The sequence below is a fragment of the Scylla paramamosain genome, chromosome 33 (assembly GCF_035594125.1).
Source record: "Scylla paramamosain isolate STU-SP2022 chromosome 33, ASM3559412v1, whole genome shotgun sequence".
NCBI classification, from domain to species: Eukaryota; Metazoa; Arthropoda; class Malacostraca; order Decapoda; family Portunidae; genus Scylla; species Scylla paramamosain.
In genome coordinates, this window is record NC_087183.1 from 9979868 (window position 1) to 9996618 (window position 16751).

Below are 16751 nucleotides of genomic sequence, written 5' to 3' on the forward strand. Positions count from 1 at the left end.
CACACACACACACACACACACACACACACACACACACACACACATTCCGTGCAAGCAGGAGTGAATGACCGTGCACTCTCGATCTAGGTAATCTCCGCGAGGCCAGTGTCCCTCATCATAACTCCAACGACCTTGACGAACTCCCCCGACTCCCTGCCCATGACTTACTGTTGTTGTTATCGCTGCCTTGGGTCGTGGTGGGAAGTGAAGTTCATTGCCCTCTGCTTACGTACTTTGCTTTGCTTTGCTTTGCTTTGTTGTGGTTGTTTTCTGTCTTGGTTCGTGTTTCTGCTTGTTTATGGTTCAAGTTGTGATTGTTAAGTAGTTTCATATTCTTTTTTTTTTTTTTTTTTTTTTTTTTTTTTTTTTTTTTTTTTTTGCGTGTGTGTTTATGTGGAAATTATTGCAGTTGCTCCTTAATTCTTGCTTCATTTCTCCATTTTTTTTTATCTTATTTGCGCATTAAGAAATTGTGCTTCACTCATTCTGTGTTTTTTCTCTCTCTTTTTTTTTCTCTTTCTCTCCTCATGCTTCAGCCATTCTTCCACTTTTTTTTTCTCTCCCCTGACTTATTCGGCGCAAATTAATTCTTAACCACACCCTCCAACCTTCCGTCTCCCGTCACTAACACACTGCCCTCAACCATACCCAATCAAACCATACCATTCAACAACCACACCAATAACCACGACCTTCTTCACCCCAACCACCCCAACCAACCCCTCCCAACCAACCAAACATCCCCACCCCCCAGCACCCCCCTTGACGTGTTGTATCTCGTTGCAGCGGTGAAGTTCGGGCGGATGAGCAAGAAGCAACGGGAAAAAGTGGAGGGACGAGGTGCGTTACCACAAGGCGGCCGCGCAGATGGGTATGGCGGGCCAGGAAACTTCGCCCGACTCCTCCATGTATGAATCCCCGACGCCCACCTCCTCCGACCTCTACACCCCGACGTGAGTGTACCGGAAGCAACACGAGGGAACTCAAAGGAAGAACAAGAAGTAGTAGACGTGTCCTGACCTAACCTACTCCAGAGAACATTAGAGGAAAAAGAAAGAATAAACACTAGTAGATTCGTCCTGGCCTAATTTATTGGTAACCACAAATGAACACAAGAGAAAGACAAGTACTAGATTTTTTTTTTTTTTTTGGGGGGGGGATGGTACTTATGAGTAATGGCAGCAGCAGTAAGAGTGGCAGTAACATTAATAGTAGTAATAAGAGTACTAGTAATTGCGTCACCATCTTTTCTCATCTCAGTATATCAGTAACTACCAAACATCTCTTCTTTACTCGTTATCTCAGTATTAACACCACTTCTCTCTCAGTATCTCAGTTTTACAATTCCTCCCTCGCTCAGTATCTCGGTATTAACACCCATCAGTATCTCAAAACACCTCTTCTCCCTCAATATTAACACCCCCACTCTCCCTCTCTCCCCATCACAGGTACTACGGCTCGGACATCGCCTCCTTCACCTCCTCCAGCTACAACTACATCCCCCAGACCACGACTCCAACGGTGCCCTTCGAGATCAAACCCAGAGTATGTTGTTGACTCCACCACCTTCGACCACCGCCAGCCCTCATTAGAGCCCCTGCCGGAGGTCTGGGGCCATGTCACCTGTTGTGTCCTCAGGTGAGTGTCCCTCCGTCAGCCAGGTGTTCCGGTGCCCAGGTGTGAATTCAAGGTAAGATTGGATAGAAATGCGGTTTTGGGGAAGGATTCTGAGTTAGATGCGGTTTTTTTTTTTTTTTTGTGTTTTGTGAAAGTTAATGTGAAGGAATAGTTATGAATGTGAAAAGAAGGATGGTAATGATGGGAAGGGAGGAGGATGGCGCTAAATGAATTACGGAAGAGAGGAACACATTAAAAATATCTCGCTGATGGAGATAGATGCGTTTATTTTTGTTTGAGTTTGAGTTGACGCGATAAAAAAAAAAAAAAGATGGTTGTAAAAGTGGAATAAAAGGAAATTAATAAGAAGATAAGAATGATGCCACTCTATAAATCACGAAAGGGAGAAAATGTCACAAAAATAAATGACACGGAATAAATATAAGATGCGTTTCCCTGTTTACTTATAGTTTGCGTAAAAAAATAAATAAATATTGTGAAAGTGAAGTGGAGGGAAACAAATGAGGAGAAAAAAAAATATGATATCACAAAACTAAACGCTTAAGAAAAAAAGAGGAAAAAAGGGAAAAAGAAGTTATTTTCCGTGTTGACTCAACCTTACGTGAAAAAAATAGAAATAAACATCCACAAAAGTGAAACAGAAGGAGATTAATAGTGAAGGATAAGTAGGTTGCCAGAAAAGTCAAAACAGGAGAGAAAAAAAATAAAATAAAATAAACCAAAGAGTAAAAAAATACAAGTTAAAGAAGAAGAAGAAGAAGCAGAAGAAGAAGAAGAAGAAGAAGAAGAAGAAACGAAACAGGTGTAACGGCTGCATGAATAAAAGAGTAAACAACACTAACAACAAGGTGCAGTGAAGGAAAAGGACCAAGGGAACCCACAGAAAAATAGCCGCTTAAAACTTCAAACACACACAGGTACACACACACCTTAATTAGTTTCCGCCTGAAGAGAAAATGGGAGAGGCTTGTTAGTGTTCAGGTGGCGAGGGAAGATGCGCTGTTCACTCTCCTGATTCTGAATTCTTTTTTTTTTTTTTTTTTTTAAGGTTTTGTTCGTCTGTGTTAGGTTACGTTAAGTTTTGTTCGTCTACGTTAGGTTAGGTTAGGTTTTGTTCGCCTCTTAGCTTCTGTTATCCTCTTAGGTTTTGTTAGCTTTTGTTAGTTTGTTCGTTCCTGTTAATTCCTGTTAGGTTAAGTTTTCTTGTTCTCTGACGTTCTGTTTGTCTTTGTTAGGTTCTGTTGTTCTCTGCTATGTTCTGTTAGCTTCTATTAGGTGTTGTTAGCCGATAGTAGATTTTTTTCGCCTCTGTTAGTCTGTTAGTTTCTGTTAGGTTCTGTTAGCCTCTGCAAGCTTCTGTTAATCTTTATTACCTTCTATTATTATTCTGAATCGCTTAAAATCCTTTACAAACCTACTAAGTGTCAGTTCTGATCCTCAAGAATCCATTTATATCCTACTTCTTCCTGTAGGTGACGTGGAGAGTCAGCTGTGTGCAGTGTAAGATCTCTCTCTCTCTCTCTCTCTCTCTCTCTCTCTCTCTCTCTCTCTCTCTCTCTCTCTCTCTCTCTCTCTCTCTCTCTCTCTCTCTCTCTCTCTCTCTCTCTCGTCAGGAAAAAAAGGTGTGTAAAAATATCAACTGCGCTCCACTTCTTGAATATAATAAAGCTTGAACTGCCAATGAGAGAAGATTCCCACAAACTTGGTGGTAACATGAGAGAACGTTCCATATCCAGGGACGGCGCGGAGCATTACCGTAACCACGCAACCACGCAACATGACACCGTAATGTTATATAGCAAAGAGAAATTAGATAATACACGATGACAAAAGCTGAATGGAGTTGTAATGTCAGGCAGGGAGGAAGGGTTGGTGTGGGGGAGGGGGAATGTAATATATAACGCCATGCTGATGATGCTGATGATTATTATGATGATAGCACAAGCCAGAATACCGGGTGTCTCAAAAATGTCACTCTAATTCCTCAAGTGATTCAGAAACACCGCTATAAATTTCAGTGGACAGTAGAAAGAATATTCACCTTTTTCCTCTTTCTCCCGCTTCACTCCCCCAACATTCGCGGTTTCAGGAGTGGAGTGAATGGGGAGTGTAAAGGGGAGTTAGGGGAGGAATATATCAGGCCGTTACCTCCCTCTGCGCCTCGTTCAGTGTTATAAGATAGGGGGACAGATAAGACAAGTGGGAGGGAGATAAGGAGAGAAAGATTGAATGGGGGCCTGATATGAACTAGAGAGAGAGAGAGAGAGAGAGGGGGTGGGAGGAAGGGAAGCGTAGATAAAAATTAAAAAAAAGATACAAAAATTTTAATGAGTCAAAAATGAAAATATGATAAAACAAGGATAAAAATAATACCTCAGAGTAAAGGAGGAGTAGGAGAAGGACAAATGCAGTACGAAGAATGTTCAAAGTAACAATAAGAAGAAGAAGAAGAAGAAGAAAAAAAAGTTCATTCACGTTAATCCAAAAACGTTACAAAATATACAGTGCGAAAACATACAAGTTCTCCTGTACCTGTTATGAGTTACGAGTGAAACAATTAATCTTACCTGTACCGTGTCAGGGAAGGAATATACCTGTAGCCTGAGACTAAATTACCTCCTATCTCCCTTTATACAGGTAAGTGGGTAACCTGTGAATACTTGTACAAACATGTTTTTTGTCCTCCTTTCCCTCTAAGTCACCATGCACATTGTTTCTCGACTGTCTGACTTGATTACTTGTGACTCACCATTGCCCGCCATCTCCCTCACCCCCCTCTCCTCATCACCCCCAACCCCCGGCACTCAAACAGGTGTGATGGGCGCAGGTGTAAGTAAGGCACCTGTACTCTCCCTCCCTCCCTCTCACATCCCACCAGTTTCCCCCCCCCCCTCTCCCTCACTCTCTCCCTCATCCTCCTTGATCACGGCTCCTGAGAACAAATGGATTAGTTTTTTCATTCGTTTTCACGTCACACCTTTCTTAGTGTTAAATTTGTGAATACTTGACTATATTAAAGAGAAAGAGTTGTTTGATTTAACATTAGTGGTGGATACGCCCCGTGCAAGCAGGAATGACTGACTTACCTGAGCGTCGCTAAGGGAACATTGCACACTCAACACAACCTTCAGAACGGCGCCACGTGACCTCCGTGTTGCGGCGCAGAAATTCAAATCAACACCCTTAGAAAAATAGTCCCAAACTAAACGTGCACTTGATTTTATTCAAGTTTTATGCAGTTTCATCCAGACTTGACTATTTAAGACTTTGACTCCCTAAAAAAAAAAAAAAAGACACAAAAAAGCACATAATTGAAGGTATCAGAGGGAAAGAATTGTGAAGGTTGCACAACACCTTAAGGAATGGTGCACAGTACTCCTTCCTGCATGCACGGTGCCTGGGGTTTGGTCGTCTCACCTGCCTTGGGTCCTCACTAATGCTCAGGTGTTGGGTGGTCACTCCTCAGGTAAAGGCGGGTTCGCCCAGAGGCAAGCCAACTCGGGGGGAGGAGGAGGAGGAAGCGAGTTAGCTGGTGGTGGTCAGATGCGGGGTGCTGGGCCTGGCGGAGGTGGGGGTGGAGGAGGAGGTGGTGGTGGTGAAGGAGGAGGGGGAGGAGGGGGAGGTGGTGGCGGTCTCATGGGAGAAGCGGACATCATAATCAAAGAAGAAGTAGAAACGTGCTTTAATATGGACACGCTGCAGACCACGAGGCTTTGTGGTACCAGCAGCAGCATGTCAGACAAAAGCCTAACCTCTGTAGACAGCACCACCTACCTCCCCCCCGGGCCCGCCTCTCCGCCCCTAAGTCAGTCTCAGCAACAACAACAACAACCACAACAACAACAACAACAACCACAACAACAACCACAACAACAACCACCACAACAACAGCAGCCGCACCAGCAACTACAACAGGCGCAACTACAGCAACAGCAACACCACCACCACCACCAGCAACAGACGGGTGGTGGTGTCGCGGGCGCCACGGTGCTACCAGACGAAGAAACTGTATCCCCTCGTAAGATTATTTGTTGCATGATCTCTCTGCATGATTCAGTGATGCATGGTGCTCTGAGTGACGTGTCCTTCAGTTACTAGTCCTTTCTGTTCTGTCTGTCCTTCCTCGCCCTTGTCTCCAACACCCTCTGAGGTTCCCAGGCCCTCATCCCCAACGGTAAGTAAAGAAACCCCTAAGCATCCTTCAGATTCCCTCAGACAGCCTCCTTCCCCGCCTCCCCTCCCCAAGCCCCTCTGAAATCTATCAGTGTCACCCCAACGGAAAGAAAACGGGAAAAGGGACTATGTAGAAAATGAGTGAATGGGTTGTAAGTTGTTTCTAGATGTTTTGGGTTATTAGATTGTTCTCTCTCTCTCTCTCTCTCTCTCTCTCTCTCTCTCTCTCTCTCTCTCTCTCTCTCTCTCTCTCTCTCTCTTACTTTATCCAGAATTACTACATAAAAGAAATGAAGAGGGAGGATGCAAAAGATAAGAGAAAAAAAGAGAATTGTTAAAAAGAGCAAGGGCAGAGAGAGAGAGAGAGAGAGAGAGAGAGAGAGAGAGAGAGAGAGACCTAGGAGAAAAAGCGATGACAAAACAAACGAACCCTCCTTCCAAAATTCCCTCCATTTATTCCCGTTTATCGACCTTTATTGTTTCCCTTCCCTTCACTTGTGCTGCTAGACTCTCACTGCTGGAGGGAGGGTAGGGGGAGGGGGGAGGGGTGGAAAGAGCTTGCAGTGTTGTTTGAAAGGTCATATAGGAACACTACAACACTTGCTTTCCGACGCTAATGCCTGTATTGCTAAACCGAATTCTCCTCCTCCTCCTCCTCCTCCTCCTCCTCCTCCTCCTCCTCCTCCTCCTCATCCTCCTTTTCCTTGCTATGTTGAAAGGTTGATTGGCTGTGTGTGTATGTGTGTATGTGTGTGTGTGTGTGTGTGTGTGTGTGTGTGTGTGTGTGTGTGTGTGTGTGTGTGTGTGTGTGTTGCTGCATTTATGAACGTGCATGAAAAGACTTTATTTTCTTTTTTTTTTATCTTGACTTGTGATCTGAATCTTTATATATATTTTTTTCTTTTTATATTCTGTTGCGTAAGTTTTCGCATCTCCGTAACTATTGGTGCGTATTCTGTATATTTAGATTTTTTTTTTATATATTTCCTGTATCGATGTTGTTTCCTATATTTTTTATTTCATTGTTTTTTTTTTTTTTTTGTTGCTTTGTTTTCCTTCAATAGACTAGAAAGAAGATTATTGCAAGCTGCCCAAATTAAGCTTTTTTTTTTTTCTCTCCCTCTCTCTCTCTCCCTTTACTCTTTTATCAGTGGCATCAACCCTTTTGCTTTTAAATTACGGTTCAAACTTCCTGCATATTCTTCCATTACAAAATCAACAGAGGGCAAAAATGAGACGATTATTTGCTCCTTGGATTGCTACTTTCCATTCACTTAGCGCCACGTTGGTATTTTTTTAGTCTTGTGTCCTTTTTATGCATCAATGTGTCCTGATTTATTCTAATTTACCCCTTCCTCCCTGTGATTGGTGTTTCTTGATCCTACGCCCTGCAGTGATGTTGTGCTTGTTGTTGTTGTATTGTTGTTGTTGTGGCTGTTTTATCCTCTCTGCATTATTTCATGATTTATTTTTTTATCTCTTGAGTTATTGAGTGTTTTCATTTCGCCACCCCCTCCACCGACTCCTTCTCTCCTTCTGTGTTCCTCCAACCTCCCGTCACATTTTCTTTTACTCCTTCTCTCCTCCTCTTCCTTCTTTTTTTTCTTCTTTTGCTTCTCTTTATCTTCTTTACGTTTTCCATCTCTGATTCTAACTTTTATCACCTCACTCATTCACTGTTCTTCTCTTTCATTGCTCACACTCTTCCACATTTTCATATTTTCATTACTTTTATCCAAGTCTTCTCCTTTCCCTTTCATTTCCCTGTCACTCTCCTTATTTGATTTATCAAGCCTCGATGCATGTCTTGTATTTCCTTTTTTCTCTTATTAGTTCTTATTTTTCCCTTCGTTTTTTTCCTTACTTCACACCCTCCATATAACTTGCCATCGCTTTTTTTCCCCCTTGGCATTTTCCCCATCTGTTCTGGCCCACATCCTCCATATTTCTTATTATTTCTTCTTTACCTTCGTCTTTTCCCCTTATATTCTGACCTACACTCTCGATATGTCTTACCTTTTTTTTCCTTTACCTTCGTCTTTTCAGCTGTCCCTTTCCTCTTACCTAACCCTTTTCTTTACTCCTTTTTCCTCCGTCTGTTCTCCATTACCTCCACCTCAGACCTTCTTCTTACTTTCTCGCCCTCCCGCACCCGTTACTTGTCATCCCTCAGCTGCCCACTCATGGTCCTCTTGCTCCCATTTCAGACCCCACGCAGCTGGCTGAGATCTTGGCTCGCTGGGTGGCCGACGCGCACCTCAGGACCTGCCTTTACTCCTCAGAACACATAGCGGACGTCATGAGGAAACAGTCCCTTGATATCTCCAAAGTCACTTACTACAAAAATATGGTGCGTGTGCGTGTGTGTGTATTTTATTTTTTTTTTTTTTTTTTTTTTATTTATTTATTTTTTTTTTTGTCGAGATTTATGTATACTGTTTGCACACACCGCTTTCTTTGTTAGTATATTGCAGTGTGTGTGTGTGTGTGTGTGTGTGTGTGTGTGTGGGTGGGTGGGTAATAGTGGTAACAACGCCGTCCCTCCGCAGGCTCACGAGGAGCTCTGGTTCGACTGCGCCCAGAAGCTGACGTCGGTGATCCAGCAAATCATCGAGTTCGCGAAGGCCGTCCCGGGATTCAGGAAGTTCTCGCAAGATGACCAGATCGTCCTTCTCAAAGCAGGTGAGCGGCGCGGCAACCCCGGCCGTGCGGTGCACTGCAGGGTGACATATCTGTAGTGGTGGTGGTGGTGTGGTAGTAGTGTGGTAGTGCTAACGCATCTTGTGTTTTCAGGGAGCTTCGAGCTGGCAGTGCTGCGGATGACTCGGTACTACGACGTGAACCAGAACTGTGTGGTGTACGGCGACACGCTGCTGCCCATGGAGGCCTTCCTCACCACGGAGACTGTGGAAATGAAACTTGTTAACAACGTCTTTGAATTTGCCAAAACTATCGCTGAACTTAAATTGACAGACACAGAGTTAGGCTTGTACTCTGCTCTTGTGCTGCTACAAGCAGGTAAGGAGCAGCGCTGTGTTGGTAGTAGTGCTGATGATGGCGCCCTGGATGGATGGGGTTGGCATCAGTTTTGCCACCCAGTGTGCTGCTTTACCCCCAGTGTGACTGGGACCGTATCAGTGCGGCTCCATCCCCACCCGCTGCCGCAGCCAGGCCCACTCACGTGACTCACGACTCGAAGTAACGCTGACTTGCATAGTCACGAAGCTTTACTTACACGACCTGCCTCGCCGCGGGCTGACGTGTGACCCATGACGGAGAGTGAGGCCCTGAGTGCGGCAGCGGGGAGATGGCGGCAGTCTTGTGGTTACACCTCGGGTAAGGCTCACGCTCGGTGGCCCAGCTGAGGCCCTGCTCTCTACTTCTCTTAACTACAACAAAGGCACCATCACTGTAAGTACAACGGACTCTCACCTCGCCAGGAAACTCCCCCGACCGCCGGCTGCGTCTCCCTCCCTCCCTCACATTACCGTCGTCCTGACACCTTCTGTGTGTGTGTGTGTGTGTGTGTGTGTGTGTGTGTAAGTGCCTTGTTCCCCAACCAGCTGAGTCACCCAACACAAGTACACACTCCCATACACTTCACAGTCCCCGCCTCTCCCTGACACACCCCATCTCCATTACTTCCCCCTTCCCCTCCCGGGGCCCAGGCAGGGGTCCGGCGGGAGTTTTCTGAGAGTGAGTTGAAATACGATTCTTGAGGTTCACTGTTGCTGCCGCTTGATGATGATGACGATGATGAAGCAGTTTTGCCACACTCATACACTTCCACGTGTTCATTTCTTCCGGTGGACTGCTGGGCGCCGCCACTCGCCTGCCGCCCGCCCACTCAACCCGCCGGGCTCTGAGAGGGCGAGTGACAGCAGCGAGTGGCGCTCCCGGCGCCGCTGCCTCTGCAGGCTTCATCCTGCTGTCATTGCCTTGGGACAACCTGTCTTAGTGTCGCCCCCCTTTTTGATTTGCTGTGTTACATTAACCGTCCGGCACGTGAAGCACTAGCACTTGTTTTGCTATCTTGGGTCCAGCCTTTCCTTCCACACCTTTACCGAAGTGCGAGGTGCTGCCGAAGGGCCGCGCTGGCTGGCTGGGAGGCGTGGAGAGGGGAGTTGCGCCCCTCCCGCGTCACGTGTCCTTCCCGGCGCGAGGCCAAGGGTGTACTGGGTCGGGCAGCGCCACAACACGGCGCCACCGGAACAGAAACTCCACCAAAGCATCACGAGTCGTCACGTGACAGGCAGCGGGGCGCGTCAGTCACGGTCACGCGGGAGGATTTTTTTTTTTTTTTTTTATCATTGTTCATCAACTGACGCGTGGAAAGAACACTTGACTTTGATACACACAATATAAATTTTCCTTGACATTCTGGTAAAAACATCGAGGCGACGGAACGACCTCTTTAAGATCACCGACGGTAATTATATTTATTTATTATTATTACAGTATTATTATTATTATTTTTTTTTTCAAGAGATCTATGTTTCCAGTCCACTTCAAAGCGTGCTCGCTCGTTTGTTCTTTTTTTTCCCCGGCCTCAGCAAAGCTTGCATAGTGTGTGTGTTAGCGCTCCCCGCAGAGCGTCCCTTCCCTCGTGTGTCTTAATCTACAGGGTGTGTTTAACTTACTTTTTTTTTCTTTTTTTTTCCGCGCCCTACAAAGCTCCCCTGTTGTGCAAGAGACGAACATTTCCCCTAGGTCGCTCACATCGGCTCCTCCGTTTTCTTTTACTTTATGCTTCGATTCATGTAAATTGTAGTAGTATTAGTAGAAGTGGTAGTTGTAGTAGTAGTAGTAGTAGTAATAATAATAATGATAATAATAATAATGATGATAATAATAATAATAATAATAATAATAATAATAATAATAATAATAATAATAATAATAACAATAATAATAATAATAATGATTCTGAAATACACACCTTTAAGAAGATTCTTCTGTATATTTCTTTTGAATTATATGAATTTTGCTCAGTCCTTAGAATTAATTTGAACATGATCAGAATTCTACCATCGTTAAAAATCGAGACAAGCAAAACGAAAAATGGGGAAATCCGCTGTTCAGTAGAAAAGGATCTGTTTTATTGGATACTACTAGGTCTCTCTCTCTCTCTCTCTCTCTCTCTCTCTCTCTCTCTCTCTCTCTCTCTCTCTCTCTCTCTCTCTCTCTCTCTCTCTCTCTCTCTCTCTCTCTCTCTCTCTCTCGTAAGAAGTAGCAGCGCATCTTCCGTGACTCAGGTGAAAGAGGATGCGTTTGGCACAGTGCCGCGTAGGGGGCCAGGTGTGAGTGCCCGAGAGTGCCACACCTTTCCCCTCCCTTGGTGCCACGCCCTCGCACCCCCCGCGACCCTCACACAGCCAGCCAGGGCGCCCATTTCACCCGCAACACTTCGCATCATCATTCATTTATTCATTTATTTGTGTATCCTTATTTTTCTAATGTTACACAGGACGAACTCTTGATTGGCTTGTTTTGTTTTGCTGTAGATGAAATGATAAGCCTTCATAACGTCCTTGGTGTGACTTGTGATGCGTGAACGCTATGAGAGAGAAGGAAAGCAATACATCACTCACTACCTAGCTTGTGTTGCCTCCAGTTCACAAGCTTGTAGGGCCCGACACAGTGACTAGAGGAATTGTATTTATTTGTTGTATGGTGTCTTTGATTTCCACTTTTCCTTTTATTTTATCTCCTCCGTGCCTCTTTAAGCTTGACTGATCCCTGCCACGAGTGTTCCTGTGTTACTAACCCTCCATAAACACGTCGCTACTCCACCTCTCCCCCGCCTCGCTCCTTCAGTACCTTTTCACTCAATCCATTTCTTGAGTTTATGACCAAGCGAAGCGGGTAGAGACTGGAGTGACGATGACCTCTGACGACCACCTTCCTTCCTTCCTTCCTTCCCCCTAGTAGTCTTCCTGGTCATCCCTGGTTCTCTAGCGCCTGGGTGTGTGCTCAGTGTGTGACTAACAGCATCAGTGTTCTGGCCTGAGTAGATAAAGAGATGAAAGGCATATGATAAGTTTTGCTTCATTGTTTTGCATCACTCACTCACTCACGTTTGAGCTCAGTGCCATGATAAAGTAGTTGTTGCTGTTTTTGTTTGTTGATGTCAATGATTTTGATTTGATTTCCATTAGTGTGTTATCTTTTTTCAACAGTATTTGATTTGCCACTACATACTCTTAGCATCCCTGTTGGCATGAGTGTGTGATGAGTGTGCCTCGTTGATGCCGTGTGTGTCTGTGTGTGTTCAGTGTGATGTTGATCATGCAACACTCACTCGTAAACACTAACTACTGCTCTCTCACTCCCTGCCATAGAGTTTACAGCCGTCATTAACGTCACTCCTGATCTCATGAAGTCTTAAAGTGTTTATTTTGATGACTGATTCGGTTTTATAGTCTTTATACAACGCATCAACCTGTCAGTGAGGCACCTCATGACGCGACGCCCAGGGCCATGTATGGGAGAGGTGGTGTGGTGCGGTGACTGGCTTGACTGAAGGGCGTAGGTCTGAAGGCTGGAGACAGGCCACCTTGGTACAGACTGTCCCCCTCGCCTCACGACCCACCCGCCTGCTGCTGCCTGGACAGACCCGCGCACACCTTTGCTTGATTCACTCTGCGTGTTTTGTTGTTGATGTGAAGGTGGACTCCAGTCTGCCTTCGTCCGGTCTTCCATTACTTGAATACTTGATGTAATTCCCGTGGAAATTGGATTAGAATTATAACAACTTTCATTGACGATAAAATGAAAACTTTTCTTAAAACTTCCAACGGCCAAAATGTGTAACTTATTTTCACGTTCATTAGCAGAAAACTGAAAATTCTCTAAGGACTAAAGAGTGTCATAGTTATTTTCCTGTCCAGCGGTGCAAGTTTTGTCTTCATGTTGACCACAAACCAAGCAAGCAAGCAAGGGGGACCGTCACTCAGTCAGTGTTAGGTGACGCTGCTTCAATGATTTGTACCCGTGACTTCCTGTACACCTGCCTTGCTTCACTCCTTCGTAGCCTCTCGTGTCCCTTGGTGTGTCCTGTCTCGGTGAGGGGCGGGTGGGTGGACAAGCCAGTTACCAGCCAGACTTGTTCCTTCGTAGCATCAGTGGCTTTAGTTGGTGTCTAATGGCGAGTGCTCTCTCTTTCTCTTCCCCCAGATCGGCCGGGCTTGCGCGGGACGGACGATATCACCAAACTCAATGAAGCCGTCGGCCGATCACTCCTCATGGAGCTGGACAAAACCCACAGGTACCCAGTCAAGGGGGACGTGACCGTGTACGCCTTCCTGATCGCCAAGATGCCGGCACTCAGGTGAGCCCGCTGCTGCTGCTCAGACAGAGATTAACTGATGTCTCTTTGGTCATATCAGTGGAAACGATACATGCGATACAAGGTCTATTAGAAGTATACGTAAGAATTATGTGTACATCGACAATTATTTTTCCCTGTCTACAGTGACGCCATTGTTATACTTACGTCTTTTTATGCAAATGAAGAGTCTAGAAGTAAACAAAAATAAGAGAAAACAACTGTAGACTATTGAATGTAATCGTAGTAACAGCAACATTAAGAAAAGAAAGTAAAATCCAGCTGAACCCTGCACTATTCTTTGTTATCTTGGGAAGACCAACAGGGCACCTCCAACCACACAGCTTAGATGAGCTTGATCTCGTGCACAAAACATCTAAGTGACTCTTTAACATGAAATCTTTCCAATATTAACACTTCCCCTCTCTTCCTCTCCTTGCCTCTGGTGTTCCCCTGTCCCCGCCCTGCCACTCCCTTGTCGCCGCCGCAGGGAGCTCAGCATGCTGCACCAGGACGCCCTAAGCAAGTTCAAGCGAGCCGCGCCACACCTGCAGTTCTCGGATCTCCACAAGGAAATCTTCAATGTGGATTCCTGAGGTGCCTCTCGCGGGTATGTTGAGAGAGAGAGAGAGAGAGAGAGAGACTGTATGCTCAGTGGAAATTTGTTACGAAGGAAATATCTTCATTTTTCATTCACATTCATATCAGTTTCACGAATTCATAGATTACAAAGATGAATTATGTGAAGTAAGAGTGAGCATCCATACTTTAATCCAAAATACACAAGTTTAATATCTAACACAATTCCTGTTAATAAGGTAGTTAATATGTCATTAACTACTGAACTGCCGCTAACGATCTCACTCCTCGTTTCAGACTACGTGGTAACGAAGTTCAGTGTGTTGGGGGAACATCCTCCCCCTCCTCCTCCCCCTCCTCCTCCTCTTCCTCCTCCTCCTCCTCCTCGGCTCTGTTGCTCCATCACATCGTTTTATACCGGAGAGTAACGTGTTGTACATTACCTTCGTGAATTGTTTGTTAGTGTTACTTGTTAGGGCAGAACACCCCTCCATTACCCGGGCTCTTTTATAAGATACCATTTCTAGATGTGTTGTGAGTTTTACAGAGTCTAACAAGTGTTCTGTGTAGAGGAGAGGGTGCCGGAAGCCTCCACTGTAATCTTAAGCAGCCCGCAGCAGCCCCACTGTAGATTATAATGTTGATCGTGATGCCTTATAATCGAGAGGTCAGCACGCGGCTGCTTACGGACTCCTGGCTGCGCTAATGAGTCTCCAGGAGAGGATGGTTAATAAATAGTTCAAGGTTGAAGAATATACACAGTTTATTTTTTAAGGAATCATGTAATCGCCCTTGAGGATGGTCCTTATCTTTGTAAATTGAAGATATTGTATACTTAAAAAAGAAGAATATTTAATTATATTATTACGTAAACTGTTACACACTAAAAATCTTTATTGCCTTTTACATAAAAACAAAAAAATTGTTATCACTCATTCTTGTCATTGTCAGAATGGTAAACAAAATTTGCCACTAATATCATGTCATCAGCTCCATCATTATTTCACTTAAGTCTTTTTTTTTTTTTATATATAAGTTTAGGTAGCTTTTAATTTTGTATAGTTTAATTTATTTTTGTTCAGCTTCTCCCAGCAAACACATATTGAAATCATATATTGTGCCAGTTAATACTAATCTGCATCTGGTGTGGTCGATCGGCCGCGCTTCTTGAGTCCTGGTGAGAAGCTGGCAACAAAGAGGACTGGAACAGAGGTACAAAGAGAGTCAGAGTCCCGCGGCAGAGAGGGGAGCGTCTCGCCGGGTCCTTAGCGTGCTTGGGGGGGCCAGGAGACCCACGCCGAGCCCAAGGCGACAACATTACGGAAACTGTGTTATGCTCAAGTGGCGGAGGAGAGCCGGTGTTAGCGTCCCGAGCGTCCATCCCCGACAAGGCCTCAGACTCTTGGAAAACGCTGTGTTGCGTCCTTTGCCCATTCCAGCCGTGCTAGAGTACAAATAGGTTAGAGCGAGGCCATCCTGCCCTGTCTTGTCTCCCGGACTCGCTGGCCGTGACCGCGTCCTCCCCCAAGTCTTGGTCTGAGGTTCTTAAAGCCGTCTTGATCAGTCTCTGCGACCAGCGTGTGTTCAGGCCTGCGAGCCGCCCTTCCGTTGGCCCTTTGATTTTACATTTCCTCCAGTTAAAACCTTATTCTTTTATTCTTCTCGAGCTGACGTGGCTGGCTTGAGACCCGCTTGACTACAGACACACCCGGTGTACAGAAAGACAGCCTCTGGTGTAGTTAAGAAGGGCGGCAGACGCCGGAGGACCTCTCGTGCGTAGAGAACATAGAGTCTAGTGTGCTTTCGGAGAGTTGGGGCCAGCTGGGTCCTGCCGCCACCAGGTCACAGGCTGCTGTACAAACTCCGGCCACCGCCACCCTGCTTACTGCTGCTGCCACCTACTGACTATTTATTGGGTGACGACCATCTCCAGTCTCTGCTGTGCTTCACCAGGTGTCCCACACGGCCAGCAGCAGCGCGAGCAGTCTGTGTGTTCCGTGCAGACTCTCCTATTGGTTATTGTGGATGAAAAAAATAAGAAAGAAAAAATACAAAAAAAAAAATACTTCTTCGGTCCTTCCTCTATGGGGTGCGGGAAATAACCAGCTATGGGGCGTCTTGTACTCACCACACATAAACACAGGGGTTACAGTAAACTGGTATTTTGGCTAACCTGGAGTTTTATTAAGCCTCTTGTGTTTCGTTAGCTTTTATAGGTTCAAGAGTTTTAGTATCATCATGTTACATCAATAATAAACTATATATATATAATGTTGGAGACTTTCACTTGCTGGCCTGTCATGTATTGCTACTGTTTACAAGCATTACACCAGAGTTGACAAGAAGCACCACACACTGCCTACAAGCCACAAGAAGCACCACACACAGACCACAAGCCACAAGAAGCACCACACACAGCCTATAAGCCACAAGAAGCACCACACACTGCCTACAAGCCACAAGAAGCACCACACACAGACCACAAGCCACAAGAAGCACCACACACAGCCTACAAGTCACAAGAAGCACCACAGATACACTACAAGTCAACAAGCTCGAGAAACCAAGAGTGAATTTAAAAGCGTTTTTTGTTCCTATTATTATTATTATTATTATTATTATTATTATTATTATTATTATTATTATTATTATTATTATTATTATTATTATTATTATTATTATTACTACTACTACTACTACTACTTCCTCCACCTGAAACTTTAAATCTTCCGCCGTGACGTCACAATCAGCTGATCGCAACATGGTGGAAGTGGGTAGTAGGACAATGAAAGGCAGTGCACATGTTTCCCTCTCCTCACGTCCAGTCACGGAAGTAAGTGTGTGCAATACATGACCGTTGCGTGGGAAGGTATGTTGGGGCAGCTGAGTGAAGTACAGAAGGCTAGGTAAAGAATGAAGACGGTAAGGTGAGTATTGCGAAAGGAAGAGGAAGGGTGAGGGTAAATATTCGGTAAATAGCAGCCATGAGAGAGAGAGAGAGAGAGAGAGAGAAACTTAACAATAATTCAAACAC

General features: G+C 45.0%; 1 protein-coding gene across 1 annotated transcript in view; it reads left to right on the forward strand.

The window, feature by feature from the left end:
* LOC135089453 (probable nuclear hormone receptor HR3) overlaps positions 1-15889 on the forward strand; it is a 90290-nt gene extending 74401 nt beyond the window's left edge. Inside the window, 12 exon segments of the mRNA XM_063985031.1 lie at positions 787-833; positions 835-953; positions 1449-1536; positions 1538-1638; positions 4451-4467; positions 5105-5656; positions 8019-8161; positions 8361-8493; positions 8605-8829; positions 12988-13141; positions 13629-13748; positions 14015-15889. Of these exon segments, the coding sequence (XP_063841101.1) occupies positions 787-833; positions 835-953; positions 1449-1536; positions 1538-1638; positions 4451-4467; positions 5105-5656; positions 8019-8161; positions 8361-8493; positions 8605-8829; positions 12988-13141; positions 13629-13734 (1685 nt within the window). The 3' untranslated portion in view covers positions 13735-13748; positions 14015-15889.
* The last annotated feature ends 862 nt before the right edge of the window (positions 15890-16751 follow it).